Source organism: Capricornis sumatraensis, chromosome 15, assembly GCF_032405125.1.
Source record: "Capricornis sumatraensis isolate serow.1 chromosome 15, serow.2, whole genome shotgun sequence".
Classification (NCBI taxonomy): Eukaryota; Metazoa; Chordata; class Mammalia; order Artiodactyla; family Bovidae; genus Capricornis; species Capricornis sumatraensis.
Window position 1 is genome coordinate 77,921,809 of NC_091083.1, and position 18,670 is coordinate 77,940,478.

At 55.1% G+C, this 18,670-nt stretch overlaps 1 protein-coding gene across 3 annotated transcripts; it reads left to right on the forward strand.

The window, feature by feature from the left end:
* The first annotated feature begins 7,363 nt into the window (after positions 1-7,363).
* Positions 7,364-18,622, forward strand: PCIF1 (phosphorylated CTD interacting factor 1). 3 transcript variants are annotated; one of them, XM_068987237.1, is made up of 17 exons: positions 7,364-7,460; positions 9,197-9,373; positions 10,737-10,879; positions 10,964-11,088; positions 12,241-12,378; positions 12,520-12,650; positions 12,772-12,926; positions 13,602-13,749; positions 13,844-13,927; positions 14,187-14,286; positions 15,342-15,504; positions 16,340-16,512; positions 16,629-16,715; positions 16,794-16,978; positions 17,717-17,810; positions 17,910-18,085; positions 18,170-18,622. In XM_068987237.1, exons 3-17 carry the CDS (start codon positions 10,756-10,758, stop codon positions 18,393-18,395), a joined length of 2,109 nt encoding a protein of 702 aa, XP_068843338.1. In that variant the 5' UTR covers positions 7,364-7,460; positions 9,197-9,373; positions 10,737-10,755; the 3' UTR covers positions 18,396-18,622. The 3 variants fall into 3 exon arrangements, with proteins under 3 accessions (XP_068843338.1, XP_068843337.1, XP_068843335.1); XM_068987236.1 differs by having other exon boundaries at positions 10,722-10,879; positions 16,629-16,978; XM_068987234.1 differs by having other exon boundaries at positions 16,629-16,978.
* The last annotated feature ends 48 nt before the right edge of the window (positions 18,623-18,670 follow it).

Sequence of the window (18,670 nt, forward strand, 5' to 3'; positions counted from 1 at the left end):
ACTCGTCTTGGAAACTGCCTTAGTGTTTTGGGGGTTTTATTAATTTCGCCGTGCTGAGTCTGAGTTGCAGCATGTGATATCTTCGATCTTCACTGTGGCATGTGAGATCTAGTGCCCTGGCCAGTGATCGAACCGAGGCCCCCTGCATCGGGAGCTCAGAGTCTTAGCCACTGGACCAACAGGGAAGTCCAAAACTGCCTTATTGTTACTTCAACTGCAAAACACAGTCTCAGGAAAGCTGTGGCTTGGCCTTGGGGGGGGGGGGAGAAAAGCAACCTGGAATAGGGTTGGAAGCTCCCTTCCCCAACTGAACAGGAGGGAAGTGGGGAGTGCACAGCCTTTAGAAAAGTGACATAGCCATAGGACGGGTGATGTAAACAGGTCACAACCAAGTCCAAGGTGGCGGACCAGACTTCCACTAGACCTTGAGCCTCACTGACCTTGAGTATTTGTTCACTGTCACACATCTGCATACTAAATGACACACCCACAGGCACCAGGACAGTTTCATGGCGCACCATAAAAGGTCAACAAGGGGCGGTGGCCCAATTCCTGGAAATCGTCATCCCCGTCCCCAAAATAGCTGGACTATTCATCCCACTCATTAGCCTATGAAATTCAGTTCAGTTCAGTCACTCAGTCGTGTCCAGCTCTTTGACACCCATGGACTGCAGCACACCAGGCTTCCCTGCCCATCACCAACTCCCAGAGCTGGTTCAAAATCATGTCCATCAAGTTGTTGATGGCATCCAACCATCTCATCTTCTGTCGTCCCCTTCTCCTCCTGCCTTCAATCTTTCCCAGAATCAGGGTCTTTTCTAAGGAGTCAGTTCTTTGCATCAGGTGGCCAAAGTATTGGACTTTCAGCTTCAGCATCAGTCCTTCCAATGAATGTCCAGGACTCATTTCCTTAAGGATGGACTGGTGGGATCTCCTTGCAGTCCAAGGGACTCTCAAGAGTCTTCTCCAACACCACAGTTCAAAAGCATCAATTCTTTGGCACTCAGTTTTCTTTATGGTCCAACTCTCACATCCATACATGACTACTGGAAAAATCATATCTTTGACTACACGGACATTTGTCGGCGAAGTAATGAAACTATCCACCCCTATAAAAACTGACAACCCGCACCTTGGTGCCGCTTTTGCCTTCTGAGATGGCCCCACACTGTCTGTGAAGTATGTTTCTCTCCAAATATATCCACTTCTCACCTATCACTTTGTCTCACTGAATTTTTTCTGTGATGGGACGTCAAGAACCTGAGTTTCATCAAGTCCTAAGACTGGGTGTGATCTCAGTTTAAAGACCATGCGTTTGAGGCCCTAATCTGAGTTACACGGTTTCATAACTGCCAGGACCTTGGGGCTTGAAATGTGTGGCTCTCTCTCAGCAGCTTCTTGCTGTAGTGGGAGAGAACAAGGATGTGAAGATATGTGGCGCTCTGAGCCTGTATGTTTATGTTTTGACTTTAACATGTAGATAGATTTGTCCTGACTTGAGGCTGGGGTCCTCAGAGGCCCTAATAACAGGCTCCTGGCTAATGCTGAATACTCGGCCTCTGTGCACCGGTGCCAAACTGAATCTCAGAGACAGAGTTTGGGGTGGAGTAGAAAAGAATAAATAACTTTATTGCTTTGCCAAGCAAAGGGGGTCACAATGAGCTGGTGGCCCTCAAAACTGTGTGTCTCAGTGAGGGGAGAATTTGTTGAGTTCTATAGCAACGGTTGAAGGGCCGGACTGCTGATAAAGATTAGGGTGTTTGCGGGGCCTCAGGTGGTCTGCTCTCATCTCTCTGGTTCCTTTAATCTGGAACAAAGAATGCTAACATCTTCCATTTGTTGGGGGTTTTGGTTCTGTAAAGACTTCAAAGATGTTATGTGTATCCCTAGAGACAGAACCGGACGCTGACCTACGGCTGCACTTTTGTTTCTTTTTTAAAAAATATTTCATTTACTTATTTGGCTGCGTCAGGTCTTAGATGAGCCGTGCAGGATCTTCGTTCTGTCATGCAGGATCTTTCCTTGAGGCGCACGGACTCTCCAGTTGTGACGCACAGGCACGGGCTTAGCTGCTCCCCAGCATGTGTGATGTTAGCTTCCCAAGCAATGTAAAGTGAAAGTGTTAGTCACTCAGTCGTGTTTGACTCTTTGCGATCCCATGGACTGTAGCCCTCCAGGCTCTTCTGTCCACAGAATTCTCCAGGCAAGAATACTGGAGTGGGTTGTCATTCCCTTCTCCAGGGGATCTTCCCGACCCAGGGATCGGACCCGAGTCTCCCGCATTGCACGCAGATTCTTTACCTTCTGAGCCACCAGGGAAGCCCCCACCAGAGATCAAATCCACATCGCCTGCATTGCAAGACGAATTCTTAACCACTGGACCACCAGGGAAGTCCCTGCGATATTTTTTCTTGACTGCTCCTCCCTTGTCCCTGCATCGCCTGCCTTCCCTGATTAGAAACTGCTCAAAAGGGCTTCCACACCCAGGGTTCTGCTTGGTTTCCTGGCCAGGACTGGCTATATCTGGAGGAGCTCTGCTTACCCCAACCATCCTTGTACCCCAGGCCTGCTGTCTATCGAGGTTTCTACAGAGGAGTTGTTGGAGTGCTTGAGAGTCCTAGGATCTTTACTTAACCTGCTCATCCCCATCTTGGGAGTAAAGGATTCCAGGCTGCTGGCAAGGACTCTGCCACATCGGGCAGCTCATGTTTTTCTTGGTGTCCCAAAGGGCGCTCCCTTGGTGTTCCCACCACAGAAACCAGAGCCTGGAATAGAGATGGGGACACCTGAAAAAGTCACCAAGACTTTAACCCGGTGTGGTCTGTCTGCGGTCAGCAAATATTCAGAGGCTTGGACACAGTGCTAGGCCTGGGGACTGTAGGAGTGACAAGCCCTGGCCCTGCCCTTCAGCAGTCCACAGCCTCGTGTTTGAAGAAAATGAACAAACTCTGAGCACAGGCTCTTAGGGGAATACAGAAGAAGTGGCCTTCTGTATCCTAGGTGCCTAGGTGCCTATGACCTAGGCACCTAGTCTATTCTAGGTGCAAGCAAATTCAGGGGAGACTGCCTGGTGGAGATGCCATCTCAGTTAAGATGAAGGTTGAATTAGGCAAAGAAGGGAGGAAAAGTGACAGCAAACAGCATATGCAAAGGCCCAGGGTCAAGAGAGAACTTGGCACATTTAGGTACATCACGGAGATCCCTGGGACCAAATGGACAGCTGGTTTGAAGGTCCAGGTTGTGAATAACATGAATGTATGTGAAATGCTTGGCGCAGCCCCTAGCACTTGCTCTGCCATAGTAGCTCTCATTTCTATCATCTTGGAAGCCAAGGTAGGGGTTTGAGAATTTATTGTGCAGTGGGGAGACATTCCAGGGTTTTAAGGCCAGCGTGACTTGGTCAGATTTGCCATATGACCAAGCTTAAATAGATTCCTGTGACTGGTGGATTGTGTACTACCAGAAGGACAGATGGATGATCAGACTAGTTTGGGAACTGATTTCCAAACCAATAGTAACTGAGGAAAGAGGTACAGGGTGGGGGAGCTTCAAATATACTCCAAGTGGAAGAGAAAAATATACAGTGGAAGACAGGTACAGCAATGAAAATTAACTATAGCTACACACAATTACTTAGACGGGTCTTGCAAGTGCAGTGTTGAACAAAAGAAAGAAACACATATATAATTCCATTTATATAAAGTTCAAAGAACAGGTGAAATGAAAGAATACCCTTTAGGGATGTGTGCTTAGGTGGTAAAACTATAGAAGCAAGGACGTGAATATCGCAAAAGTAGTGGCAACAGTGATTATCCTGTGCTTTGCAATAACTTGACCTGAGTGATATTTACCAGATTCACTCAGCGACAAATCGTTTCTCTTTCTGTTTTACCACGTAGTCCTCTGCAAGGTTCCCCAGGTGGTGGTGCAGTGGTAAAGAATGTGCCTGTCAACGCAGGAGATGAAAGAGACGAGGGTTCAGGTTTGAAGGTCCAAGTTGTGACTAACATGAATGTATGTAATGTGCTTGCTGCAGCCCTTAGAAAATGCTCAATACACTAGAAAAAAGGTTTTAAACTGTTAACAAGAAAAAAGGCTTTAAAATTCGTTAGGTAGTAGAAATGATGGAGAGAAGGGATGAGGATATATTGGGAGGAACAAGTTTGGGGAGGCAAAAAAGGTGAAGAGCAGTGTTTAAGTGTTTAACACTCTTGAGTTAGAGAACCCTGAAAGATACTGAAGTGGAAATGCACAGGACCACTGTGTGAGCTCAGATAAGCTACTTGTCCCAAATCCCAATTTCCTTCTCTACGAGAGAGAAGCAGTATGATTTTAAGGAACCAGCCTTAAAAAGTTTTGGTGTTGAGAACCCTGAACTTAAAATCCCAGTTCTCTCACTTCATGGCTTTGAACCTAGACAGTCACTTCACCTCCTGCTCCCACCCCCAGCCCCAGCTTCCGTTTCCTCAGGTGTAGATTTGACATAACCATTTCCACTCTCAGGGTTCTTGCAGAGGTGTGCGCGTGTGCTCAGTCCTGTTCGATGTCAACCCCATGGACTGGAGCCCGCCATGCTTCTCTATCCATGGGATTCTCCACGCAGGAGTACTGGAGTACGGAGTCATTTCCTACCCCAGATCTTCCTGACCCAGGGGTTGAATCCTCCTCTCCTGCATCTCTTGCACTGACAGGCAGATTCTTAACCACTGCACCACCTGGGAGAATCTTGCAGAGGACTACATGGTAAAAGAAGATAGGTACTTGGGTTATTTGGTGCTTTGATGATCAATTAAGAGACTCCAAACAAGGATTGAAAAAGTACATTGAATACACGAAAGGACGAGCAGGTAACCATATTTTTACACTTCAGTGTTAATAAGAACTAGCTAGTGAGCTTGTCACTGAGCGCTGAAGAATTGATGCTTTTGAACTGTGGTGTTGGAGAAGACTCTTGAGAGTCCCTTGGACTGCAAGGAGATCCAACCAGTCCATTCTGAAGGAGATCAGCCCTGGGATTTCTTTCTTTCTTTCTTTCTCTTTTTTTTTTTTAGCCCTGGGATTTCTTTGGAAGGAATGGTGCTAAAGCTGAAACTCCAGTACTTTGGCCACCTCATGCGAAGAGTTGACTCATTGGAAAAGACTCTGATGCTGGGAGGGTTTGGGGGCAGGAGGAGAAGGGGACGACAGAGGATGGGATGGCTGGATGGCATCACGGACTCCATGGACGTGAGTCTGAGTGAACTCTGGGAGTTGGTGATGGACAGGGAGGCCTGGCGTGCTGCGATTCATGGGGTCGCAGAGTCGGACACGACTGAGCAACCGAACTGAACTGAGTGAACTTGTAACACCAGGCATTCTATAAGTCTAGAATAACCATATAATTTACTGTCCATACCAGGGCCCTTTTGAGAAGGCAAGCCATATTAATAACTACACCATGATAACAGACATAAATCAAGACTGTCCCAGACAAAGCAGGGTATGTGGTTCCCTTGTGTCTGAGATGAAGCCCTTGCCTGTCAAGCCTCCCAAATGAACGTCAGGCACTGTGAGCGCAGATCACTGCACCTACTGTGCCTACAAGGAGCCGGTTTATTTCCAGAGGGCTCAGATTTACTTGGAGCAATCCTCAAACCCCGTGAGGTGATAATAGCTAACATCTGTTAATGCCTCCTTGTAGGTCAGCTGGTAAAGAATCCGCCTGCAATGCGGGAGACCTGGGTTCGATTCCTGGGTTGGGAAGAGCCCCTGGAGGAGAGGATGGCAACCCACTCCAGTATTCTTGCCTGCAGAATCTCCAAGGACAGAGGGGCCTGGTGGGCTACTGGTGGGGTCACAAAGAGTTAGACACGACTGAGCGACTAAGCACAGCACAGTTCGTGTCATATGCTGTGCTGAGTACTTCCACAGGCACCATCCCAGTCAATTTTCATCAAATCTTGATGATGTAGACAGCCTTATTGTCCATTAGAGAAAACTAAAGCTTAGGAGGTTAAGCAACTCCTTCAAGGCCATACATCTAGAATAGAGGAGGACTGTGAACCCACACTGATGGGAAGCCTAGTTCTTAATTATTCGTTACAGTACTGTCTCTGGTTTGTTGGCACTCCCAGGTGGCGCTACTGGTAAAATAAAAACACAAACCTGCCCGCCAGCGCAGAAGTCATAAAAGATGGGGGTTCGATCCCCGGGTCGGGAAGATCCCCTGGAAGAGGGGACAGCAACCACTCCAGTATTCTTGCCTAGAGAATCCCAGGGACAGAGGACCCTGGCGGGCTACAGTCCATGGGGTCGCAGTCATACACGACTTAAGCGACTTAGCACGCTCCAATCCCACCAAGCTGCTGGGACCAGGCACCACCGATACAAGCCATAGCTCAGCTCAGGCTGAGGCTCCACGTGGGAAGTGGAAGTCACAGCAGGTGGCAAGCCCATCTTCCTAAACCATGACTGGAAGGTCAGCTTCCAGAGGCCAGAGGGAGGTGGAGCTAGTGTCTTCTGCCCGCCCCAACCAAAGAACCCTGCAGGCAGCCAGCCTTGGGGACCTAGCGATTGCCAGCCTCCTACTGGGCTAACTTTTGTGGCAGGATTGAGTTCTCAGTGAGGTTTTGCACAGCAACTAGCAACCACCGATATCAAGTGTTGGAAAAGTCCTCTGATGCATTTAGTTTACTACAATTTTCCAACTTTGGCAAAAACCATCTTTATTCTAAGTCTCTCAGGGATTATTTGAATTTCTTCTACTAAGTTCTTAGAACTTGTGCAGCCTCATCAGGGGAGAAAGTTCGATGTGCACGCAGCCTGCATACGAGACGTGGTTGGAAAACATCCTGGACTCACGTCCAGAGGACAAGCGACTGCCGCAAAGTGGCCGAGCTGCCCGGGAGCTAGGACCCAGGTCCTCCGAGCATCCAGAATTTACGTCACCAGGACTCCGCCCCCGGGTGGGCGTCTGAGCCGAGTCCCCGCAGGTTTCAAACCCGCCCCGCGCCCCCTGGTGCGCATACTCAGTTCGACCTTGCAGCCGCACCGCCCACCCAAATCCTAGGGGAAACCGTCCCCCCCCCCCCCCCCCAACCCTTACTCAGGGCGGGTGTGCTTGCAGGGGAAACTGAGGCAGGGAGCGTGCTTGTGGGTTCGCTCCTCAGTCCACACCCCAGGGCCAGCAAAGCTGCCTCCCGCCCCTTAGACCCGTCTGGAGCAGCAGGGAAGGACGAGGGAGAAAGGGAGGGGGCCCAAAGCAAGCGGGGTCTAAGGAGCCAGCCGGTCCTGCCACACTCAAGATGGCGGCGCGGCAGCGGCAGAGTCCCTCAGAGGCGGTACCAGCGCATGCGCAGCGCGGAGTCCCGGCCCGGGACACAAGATGGCGGCAGCGGCGTTGGGGAGGGCGAGGCGGAGGCGGCAAAACGGGCGGTCGAGCAGAACGTGTAACCGCGTCCCCTCGAGTCCGCTGCGGGCAGGTAAGAGCCCCAGGAAGCCATGGTCCCGCCGCGAGCCGCGCCAGGGTCTGGGGTTCCGAAGCCAGGCGGCGGTGGCCCCTCCGGCGCTTTCCGCTCCGGGCTACCGCTTGTCCTGTCTCTGCCGCCGCCGCCATCTTAGGCCCGCGGGTGGGCGGCCGAGCCGGTGACCTGGATGAGCGAGCTGGGTCCGGAGAGCGCGGGCGGAGCGGCCTCTAGGGCCCCTCCGCTGCTGCCGCCGCCACCGCCTTTGTGTCGGGCTCCGACTCTGAGTCGCCTCAGCCCGGGGGCGGGAGCGCGCGGCGGGGCGGGGGGCGGAGCCCAGGAGATGGGCCGGCGCGCGCGCGCCAAACAGCCCGCCCCCGCTGGAGGGTAGGGGGGAAGTGCGCGCGCGCTGGGAGTCGGCCCACCCCCTCCTTCGCGCGCCTCCCGCGCCTGCGCACTTCGGGAACCCTTTGACTCCGCCCTACTGGGTCGGAGGATTTTGATTGGTGCGTTGCTGAATGATCCCGCCCCATCCTCCTCCAGTCCTGGAGTCGTAGTCTTTTTTATTTTTTCCTTCTGGTGGGTTCTTCTGGTTGCGCAGATAACAGTTTATCCTTAAGCTGCTGGGCACTGTTGAACTGCGGTATGCGTGGGGGTCGGGAAGCCACAGGATAAATAAAAACGTTCTTTTAGTAATAGCAGTTATTTGCTACTGAGAGTGTACAATGTTCTAGGCTCTACGCATTGAGACCGTAGAGGCCGAATGATTCTTGTTAGAAGTCGGAAAATGGCAGAAGCGTGTGGAACCGGGGTCTGTCCAAACCCAGAGCTGGTGTTTTAGCCACCGACCTGCTGTATCCAGATCACCTGGGAAATTAAAAAGCTTTTTAATCATAACAAAATTGGTGAAGGTTTGAAGTGGTATAAAGTGAGAAAATTAGTCATCCGGTTTCCCAACCCCACTCTTGGGGGGGGGTGTGAAAAATACGGATACTTGTGTACCTCCTCTCCCCGTTTCTCTACGATGTGGAGTGACGGACAGGAATCTGAGGGTTTTTTAAACAAGTTCCCTGGTGTTTGTGATGCACAGCTCGTTTCGGAAACACTGCTGTGTCACGGTTCGGCCTCACTAAACGGTGAGGCCACTAAACTGCTTGTTCCTTCTCTGCATAGTTAACCTACCTGGTGCACCAGTATCACACAGTATTGCTCGAGGAAAAATATTTCAATAAAGGTGAACACGCTCTGTTGTTTAATGCATTTGCATGTTTTATTGTCTTTAGAATTAAAGACCTGATTCAAAGAAATGTTTTTTCACTCACTCTAGGTGGCTTGGGGCCGTGCCCACCCCTCATCTGTGATATGTATGTTTGTTTACTTTAGTCTCAGTACTGTGGTTGGCCAGACCAGGTTACAATTTGTGGCGTCAAGTGTCCAAATGAAAGCACAGGCCCTTTGTTAAATATTTATTAAAAATGTGACAACCGTCAGAGCAGAGCATTGAAGCAGGCTCAGGGCCCTCCTCAGCTCGGCCCTGGGGGACTGTGTGGGCTGCACGTCCGTCAAGGTGAACCTGTTGGTTGTTGGGAAGCTTGAGAAATGCTGTTTTCATCCCCTGAATCCCCATGTCTCCCGCAGTGTGTCCTGCCCTGTCCTGGGCGCTCCCAACGTGCTCTCTCTTTGCCTCCCGTGCCATTGTCCTGTTGTACAGCATTTCATAGGTCTGCGACTCTTTTCTTCTCTTTGCTCTGCAGTTGCTGATGCAAGGAATCCCCTGGGCCCCCGTCCGCTCCACTGCTGACCAGCCCATCCTCCTGCGCTGTGCTTTCCTGCAGGCACCCCTCCCACTGCCTCTGTGGGACCCGGTGACGTGGGGGTCCATCTGGCCGGAGAAGAAAACCCTCTCATGCTAGCGTTGCAGACCCCAGAGGGTGAGAGAAAGAGGGACCTTATTCAGCCTTGAGACCTGGGGGTCAGCCCTGAGGCACAGGGCACCCTTTTCCCCAGAGAACCAAGGCAGCTTCCCTTGGTCAGTGGTTCCAAGCCTTTTTGTTATCCTGGCCCCCTTTTGTTGTGTGTTCTCTTGCTACCTGCATTTTTATCTGCCAAACCATACAGATGAAGTGACCACTTTGCCTTTTCCAAATTAACAGTGATGTCTATGACTGAATGTACAATAAAAACCACCACCCAATGATTGCTATGCTGTTGTCAACATCAGAGCTTCTGATCATTATGAAATAATCAATGCAACCACAGTGAATTGATAACAATTTCAGCAGCAGAGAAAAACCAGTGTTTAACTATGCCTTTGGGGTCTTTTTGTGGGTAAACGTTTGATTTCTTTTGGGTGTTATGACACTGAAACTTTCGGAGCGTCAGCCTGAACTCAGCGGCCCCCCTAGGAGTCTGACAACCAGGTTGGGAACCACTTTGGCCATTGAGGCTTGTGCCAGTGTGCTTTGGGTGGGGTAATAGGGAATGCTAATCGGAAGGAGCTGACCCTCCTGTGGGTGTTTAAAGTAAATTTTCACCTGGGGATTATGAAGGACTGAACTCGGTGTTCCTTCCAGCCTTCCTGGTTCTTTTAGCAGCAGATACCTTCCTGCTCTGTAGTTAGGAGGAGGCATCTAATTCGAGGCTTTCCTGCGCTGGGCTGTGTTCCAGTTAGATTTTACTGGGTAGGAAAAGGGAAGAGGAGCAGTTACTGCTGCTGCTTATGGGAACAACTTCCTCAGGCGCAGACCCTGTTTCATCTTGTCTGCCACTCTTGGTGCTTTGTAAACATTGGCAGAATGAATACAGCTCTGCTGGTCCTTGGTACCATGCTGAGCGCCAGAGAGCCAAACTGGATCCACTTCCGAGGCCTGGGAGTTCTGACAGTCTAATGGAGGGGGGCAAACTGAGTTGACGGACCAGAGGATTTGAGTGCTACAATCCTAGGGAGGGGCTCTGACCGCCTAGCCTGGGGAAGGGAACCAAGGAAGGGTTCCTGGAGGATGGAGGACCTAGTGGTAAGCCAGGCAGAGACATAGATGGGGAAAGAGTATTCCAGGCCAAAAGAGCATCAGGAGCGCCCCCATTTGACAGTTGAGGGAACAGCAACTTAGGCCTGAGGGCTCCTGTGGCGGCAGGCTGGCCCTCCACTATGGGGCTGGATCGGCTTCACACGTGTAGGTGGTCACTGGGGCCCTTGGTGGATTGTAATTCGGGTGCAGTTGTAGGGAGCGGGGTGGGGGTGATTGACCTCCACGTGCTGCTGGCCCTGACACCTTTCAGTCCTCTGTGTGGCAGGTCCGGTGTGGGTGCTGAGATGGCCAATGAGAATCACGGCAGCCCCCGGGAGGAAGCATCCTTGTTGAGTCACTCCCCCAGCACCTCCAGTCAGAGCCAGCCCTGTTCTCCAAAGCCCATCCGCCTGGTGCAGGACCTCCCAGGTACCGGGGAGGGGCAGGGCAGTGGGGTCGGCAGGGTGCCCAGGAGCAGCCGTGACCCTGGCTGGGTTCCGTGCTTGTTTGCAGAGGAGCTGGTGCACGCAGGCTGGGAGAAGTGCTGGAGCCGAAGGGAGAACCGTCCCTACTACTTCAACCGATTCACCAACCAGTCCCTGTGGGAGATGCCCGTGCTTGGCCAGCACGACGTGATTGTGAGTGCCAGCCTCGGGATGGGGCCGGCGGCGGTGGGGGGGGGGTGTCTCAGCAGCTTCTGGCATCTGGGCCTTCCCCAAATGTACCCTGAGCAGCTGGTAACTCACCTGGCACTGTGTCAGGGCCAGGGGACACAGTGCCCAGCAGGACAGACACACAGTTCTGGCCGCCTGGAAGCTGTCCTCCAGTAGCAGAGACTGTCTGACACAGGAGGATGATTCTGTGAGTGGGTGGTGTTGAACTTAGGTTGCACGTTGGGCACTGTGCCTGGGATGTGGTCGTGAGCAAGGTGGATCTGGTCCTGCCCTTGCCTGCTGGGGGTGCCCGGGATTACAGTGTAGCACCTGCAGGAAGAACAGGGTCATAGCCCAGCAGGGGTGCCGAGCGGGTCTAGGGAAGGGGGGGTACAGGGAAGGCTCCCTGGAGAACCAGCGTGTAAGGTGAGGTTAGCTGAGTGAAAGTGGGAAGCGGTGAGCAGCACTGTCTGGGAGCCCGTGTTGACGTGATGACGTGTGGGGTGCAGGCCGTCTGTCTGGGTCCCTGTCACTTGGGGACTTTGTTTTCTGGGCAGTCCAATCCCATTTTGCAGATGAAGACACTGAGGCTCCGAGAGGGGAAGGGACTGGCCCAAGACCTCAAGGCAGTAAGAGGCAGAGCAGGACTTGCACCCTGCCCACCGTCACAGTCATCCTCTCAGTGTCACCACAGGAGCTCCAAGTGTTTAAGTTTCCCCTTCATTCCTGTCGTTCTGGTTCTTTCTGGCTGTGCTGTTCAGCGTGCAGGATCTTTAGTTCCCAGACAAGATCAAACCCTCACCCTCAGCAGTGAAAGCACAGAGTTCTAGCCACTGGACCGCCAGGGAATGCCCCCATTCTGGTTCTTTTGCCAGGTGTCATTTTAAACTGGTCACATGCATTGACCCCTTAAATCACGCTTCCAGAGGCGAGGCAGGGCTCAGCAGGGCCCAGCAGGGCCCACCTTAGAAGGCCCTGGCCTGGGGCGCACGGTTGCAGGGGCAAAGCTGTGCTGGTGATGCACCCCAGCCCCTGTGCTCTTCTCCGAGGAGGAGGAGGGGCGGGGGCGGGACTCGCAGTACTGGGGCTCTTAAGCCACCGGCCCTGGTTGCAGCAATGCTGGTCTCCCTCCACCAGTCGGACCCTTTAGGGCTGAACGCGACCCCCCTGCCCCAAGACTCAAGCCTGGTGGAAACACCCCTGGCTGAGAACAAGCCCCGAAAGCGGCAGCTCTCGGAAGAGCAGCCCAGTGGCAATGGCGTGAAGAAGCCCAAGGTGAGTGTAGGCAGACCGGGGTGGGCAGGCAGCGGGCAGGGCCCCTGTGCCCTGGGCATTGGCAGTCAGTCGGGAGGTGGGGCTCGCAGTGGTGGAGCCCAGCCAGCTCCCCTGACCTCAGACCTCTGATTCTTGCTCCAGATTGAAATCCCCATGACGCCCATGGGCCCATCAGTCCCCAGCTCCCCCAGCATCCCAGGAACCCCAACACTGAAGATCTGGGGCACGTCCCCTGAAGATAAACAGCAGGCAGCTCTCCTCCGACCCACAGAGTGAGTCCTTGCTCTGCCCATCCTGGATGGCTGGCTTGCCCAGGACTGTGTGTGTTGGGGGGGTGCCGAGGGGGGAACAGGCAGGGCGTCCACCTCCTCATTGCTCTGTCTGTGCCCCCAGGGTGTACTGGGATCTGGACATTCAGACCAACGCGGTCATCAAGCACCGGGGGCCTTCGGAGGTGCTGCCTCCACACCCCGAGGTGGAGCTGCTCCGCTCCCAGCTCATCCTGAAGCTCCGGCAGCACTACCGGGAGCTGTGCCAGCAGCGAGAGGGTACTGCCTCCCGGGCCCACCTGTCTTGTGTGCGCCCACCATGAGCTGGAGCTGGGGCTTGGCCACTGGGGCTTGGGGAGTGGCACCATGGAGCCCGGGGGCTGCGCCTGTGTTCTGGAGGGGTCCCAGCTCCAGTAACTGCTGCTCTGTGACTCTGGGCTTATTGAACAACCTCTCTGCACTCGAGTTTTCTCACCTGTAAGGTAGCAGTAGTAACAGTGCCTATATAAGGGTGCCTACCTAGCATTAGCAACACCCGAACAACAAAAAACAGTCATTAACACTTGGCAGTGCTTGCTATCTGCCAGGCACTGTTTGCAGCCTTTTTATGTATCTGTTAAAGGGCATAAAAAGCCGAGCTCCTACCCCTCACACAGTTACTCCAGGGAGTTAAGTGCTTAGTAAACTGTAGCTTTTATTAATAAATAAGCCTGCTTGAACTTGGCTGAGATATGGAATCCATCCATCCCCTCGTTGTTACCCCTTGTGCCGTTTATGGAACTAGCAGTTCTCAGAATACCCTTCGGGAGATGCTGCCTGGGACCGAGCTCCTGACATAGCGGGGGCTGTCCCTTGTTTACTGTGGCACCTCTGGTGCCCACACCACTCCTCCGGTGCCGCCCCGTGGAGCCGGCTCACTGAATCCGGACTTTGATCTGCTGTCCTGTCCCACAGGCATTGAGCCCCCCCGGGAATCCTTCAACCGCTGGATGCTGGAGCGCAAGGTCGTGGACAAAGGCTCTGACCCCTTGTTGCCAAGCAACTGTGAACCGGTGGTGTCACCTTCCATGTTTCGCGAAATCATGAATGACATTCCCATCAGGTACGGCCCCCGGCCAGGCCCGCCGACCCCAGCCTCTTGGTGTGTGTGCCCAGGCCAGGGTAGGCAGGCTCGCTCTCCCTGCTCTCTGACCCAGGTTATCCCGAATCAAGTTCCGGGAGGAGGCCAAGCGTCTGCTCTTCAAGTACGCAGAGGCGGCCAGGCGGCTCATCGAGTCCAGGTTTGTTTGGCTCTTGTCTCCTGACCCAGTGTGACCGGGCTCCGGCCAGCGTGAGGGGAGGGCCTGGGCCTTCTGGCCACCCCCGGGGCCCGGTCATGACGCTTGGTGGCCGGAGTGGGGCCTGCTCCCTCAGACAGCAAGGGTTGCACCGTCACCCTGGGTGTGGATGCCCAAGTGCAAGTGGCAGTGGAATGGGAGAAGGAAGGAGGGGCCAGCGGGTGCTAACAGCGGCCCCTTTTTATGCGCCCTCAACTGGCAGGAGTGCGTCTCCTGACAGCAGGAAGGTGGTCAAGTGGAATGTGGAGGATACCTTCAGCTGGCTGCGGAAGGACCACTCTGCCTCCAAGGAGGACTACATGGTGAGCAGCCTTGGGTGGAAGGCCACTGCTTCCAAGAAGCCCACTCTGCCTGCTGAGGCCAGGCGGGCCCCCACAGCAGCCGCCTCCTGTGCATTTGGCCGACCTTTGACACTCATCAGGCCCCCAACTCATGTCTGTGGAGCTGTTTCTCTGAGCTCCTGGCTTTCTCCCAAAGAACACTTCTGTTACAGTTCTTACTGGAATCCTGTGCTTGGCCACACACCATAAGTAGGGGCCTTTTCAACTTAATGAATGTTCAGTACCTCCCTTTAGATTTTTGGAAAACAGATGGACAGACTGCCTTTGCTTGGTGTGTGTGGCCCTACTGCAGTTCAGAGCTACCACCAGATTTAACCACCCACTTTAACGAGTCCAAAACAATTTTGTTTTCTGGCCCAAACCCATCACTCTTCAACTCTCCACCAGCACTAGCAATGGGCTTTCTTTTCAGGACCATTTTTCACAAGAGACAAGGTTTCGCACTTCACGATAGTAACTGTGTACTTGACACGTAGAGAGTGATAAAGGTAGGTGACCTCACTAGCAAGAGTGACTCGTTTTCACCCATCACTTTGACATGTGCAATTCAGCGTAATTACAAAGGCCTACAGTTAACCTTACAAATCGCTGAAGGCTCAAATCCAAATCTGCAGTGCCCAGAGCGCCCCTGTTTTACAACAGCCATTCTCCCCATAAACTGCAGATGCCTTGTAAGCAGGGATTATGCCTGGTTTGTCTGTGTCCCCAGCAAGTATCAAGAGATTTGCCCTAGTGTAACCCCAGCAGTAAGTGCTGGCTTTTATTAGATATGTAACTGTATTCCAAGGGCGTGGCAAATCCTTAATGGGAATGACTGCATTTAATATTCAAACTGCCTCGTTAGGTAAGTATTTTGTGTTCCCTTAACTGTTGAGGAATAAGATTCAGTGATGCCAAGGGATTTGTCCAAGTGACACAGCCAGTAAGCAGAGCCTGTTTCAGGACGAGGACAGTTGGGATCTGACAGCCCTCCTGCGCCAGCCCTCGGAGCCTGACGAGGAGTCTCTCTCCCCCAGGACCGCCTGGAACACCTGCGGAGGCAGTGTGGCCCCCACGTCTCGGCCGCAGCCAAGGACTCTGTGGAAGGCATCTGCAGCAAGGTCTACCACATCTCCCTGGAGTACGCCAGACGGATCCGAGAGAAGCACCTTGCCATCCTCAAGGAAAGCAACATCCCAGGTAGGGCACCAGGTGGTACAGAAGGGACAAGCAAGGCTGAGTTTCAAGGCCACGGACTGGTTTGGGGAGGCCCGTTTCTCCCAGCAGTGGGACCTGCTGTGACCTTTGGCTCTGGGGTTTCCACGCCCTCTGGGAAACAGAAGTGGTGAGAAAGGGAGGGCCGGAGGTGCGAGAGAGACAGGGAGAGAGGTGGGTGGCCTGCCTTCACATCCGTCCTCTGTAAGCCCCACTGAGGGGTGATACCTAGCCACAGGAGCATGTGAAGATTTGGGGACCTCCAAGTGCTGGGCCCCAGAAGAGCCCCACGCAGTCTCGTGACTGTTACAGGCAGGCAGTGTAGTTCTCATACTTCTCCATGGCAGCAAACCCCAGCTTGCCCACCACGCTCCAGGGCATGGTGGCCTGAGTGGGTTCAGAGCGTGTTGATGTGGACCCCCGCTTCTTGCTCCTGCCGGTTGCCTAGCTGTCTCCTCAGTTACTGAACTATTTGAGCTGCTGTTGGGCTTCCCTTGTGGCTCAGCTGGTAAAGAATCCGCTGCAGTGCGGGAGACCTGGGTTCAGTCCCTGGGTTGGGAAGATCCTCTGGAGAAGGGAAAGGCGCCCCACTCCAGTATTGTGGCCTGGAGAGTTACATGGACTGTAGAGTCCATGGGTCGCAAAGAGTCGGGCACGACTGAGCGACTTCCACGTCACATCACTTCCCTGAGCTGCAGTTCACTCCTCCCTGGGATGGGACTTACCTCTCCGGGTCACTGGGACGCTCGTGGGAAGTGCCTGACCCTGGGTGGGCCCAGGGCTGTCAGGGTGACGGCCCTCCCTGCGCTTCTGCCCGCAGAGGAGGTGGAGGCGCCTGAGGTGGAGCCCCGCCTGGTGTACTGCTACCCAGTGCGGCTGGCTGTGCCCGCCCCCCCCGTGCCCAGCGTGGAGATGCACGTGGAGAACAGCATGGTCTGCGTCCGCTACAAGGGCGAGATGGTCAAGGTCAGCCGCAACTACTTCAGCAAGCTGGTAAGAGCCACGGTGGGAGGCGGCCCCAGGAGGGAGCGTGGGCCAGCCCTCAGCTGGAGTCTGCTGCGGGGCGGTGGGCGGGCTGCAGTTGAAGCCCACTGCTTTCTGCCCGCCAGTGGCTCCTTTACCGCTACAGCTGCATCGATGACTCCGCCTTCGAGAGATTCCTGCCCCGGGTCTGGTGTCTGCTCCGCCGGTACCAGGTACTGGCCGGGGCGGCTGGGGGCGGGCTGACCCGGAGGGCGGGGAGGCCGCCCGAGGCTGAGCCAGCCGCTCCGCAGATGATGTTCGGCGTGGGTCTCTACGAGGGCACAGGCCTGCAGGGCTCGCTGCCAGTGCACGTCTTCGAGGCACTGCACCGACTCTTTGGAGTCAGCTTCGAGTGCTTCGCCTCGCCCCTCAACTGCTACTTCCGTCAGTACTGCTCCGCCTTTCCCGACACAGACGGCTACTTCGGCTCCCGCGGGTGAGCGCCCCATGCTGCTGGGCCTCCTGCCTGGGTAGCGTCCTCCAGAGCACCCAGCCCACCGGGGTCAGCTGCTTCCCGATGCTGGGGGGCTTCAGGCCTGGGCGGTTACATTGCCCACCAGGGTCAGCTGCTTCCCAGTGCTGGGGGGCTTCGAGCCTGAGCGGTTACAGAGCCCGCCTGGGTCAGCTGCTTCCCAATGCTGGGGGGCTTCAGGCCTGGGCGGTTACAGAGCCCGCCTGGGTCAGCTGCTTCCCAATGCTGGGGGGCTTCAGGCCTAGCCAGTTTCGGGTGGAGTCCCTGCCTCCCCCGTCACGAGCCCTGTGGCCGTGGACGCGCTGCTGCAGGTCTGGGAATCTGTGCCAGCCCCGACCCAGCCAGTGGCGCTCAGTAAACTAGCCTGGGTCGGGAGGCAGAGCACCGGGTCCCACAGTGAGTGGATGGGTGGGCACGGAGGCAGCCAGGCCAGCGGGAGGGCAGCCTGGTCACCACTGGGTTTGGGCCCCACCTCCTCCCCTAACCAACTCCGTGGACTTGGCCCCCAAGCCTGAGCCTCTCTGTCCTCAGCCATTCAACCTAGTGGGTCACCTCTTGTCCCAGGACAAACCAACGGCGGCCCTTGGCCTCTGGCCTGACCAGAGCCCTTTCTCCAAAGGGCTGCCTGTGGTGGGGGTGGCACCTGTTTTTGGTGGAGGGGCTGGGTCCTGGTGGGACCTACACGCTCGCCTCTTCCCCCAGGCCCTGCCTAGACTTCTCCCCGCTGAGCGGTTCCTTTGAAGCCAACCCTCCCTTCTGCGAGGAGCTCATGGACGCCATGGTCTCTCACTTCGAGGTGGGTGTGTGACTGGGTGTGGGAGCTTGGCTGGCAAGCCAGAGGGCCAGTGGCCTGGAGTGCAAGCCGCCGATACCCTCCCTGGGACCCTTCCCACAGAAACTGCTTGAGAGCTCGCCAGAGCCCCTGTCCTTCATCGTGTTCATCCCCGAGTGGCGGGAGCCCCCAACCCCAGCGCTCACCCGCATGGAGCAGAGCCGCTTCAAGCGCCACCAGCTGGTTCTGCCTGCCTTCGAGCATGAGTACCGCAGCGGCTCCCAGCACGTCTGCAAGAAGTGGGTGCTGGGGGGCCGGGGCGGGGGGGCCGGGCTGGGCTCACCCGGCCAGGCCCTGCCTTGAGCCACCGCTTTTGCCCGCAGGGAGGAAATGCACTACAAGGCCGTCCACAACACGGCCGTGCTCTTCCTGCAGAACGAGCCCGGCTTCGCCAAGTGGGGGCCCACGCCCGAGCGGCTGCAGGAGCTGAGCGCCGCCTGCCGGCAGTCGGGCCGCAGCCATAGCTCCAGCGGCTCTGCATCCTCAGAGGCCAAGGATCGGGACTCAGGCCGGGAGCAGGGCCCCAGCCGAGAGCCGCACTCCACTTAACACAGCCTGCGGGGAGGAGGAGCTCCTGGGTGCTGCTGTGGACTGCTGGGGCTCTGGGGGCAGAGTGGATCCCAGGACCCGCCTCCTGGGGCGGCCACCGATGACATAGGAAGACATGGCTCTGCCAAGGTGCCCCCTCCCTGCCCACGTCCCCCCAACTCCCGGCCTCACGCTCACTCCAGGCCCCCTGTAAATAGGCCCCATCCTGCCCGCCCTCCCTTCCCTCACCCCATCCTGTTGCCACCTTGTTTCATTTGTAAAAGGAAATACAGAAA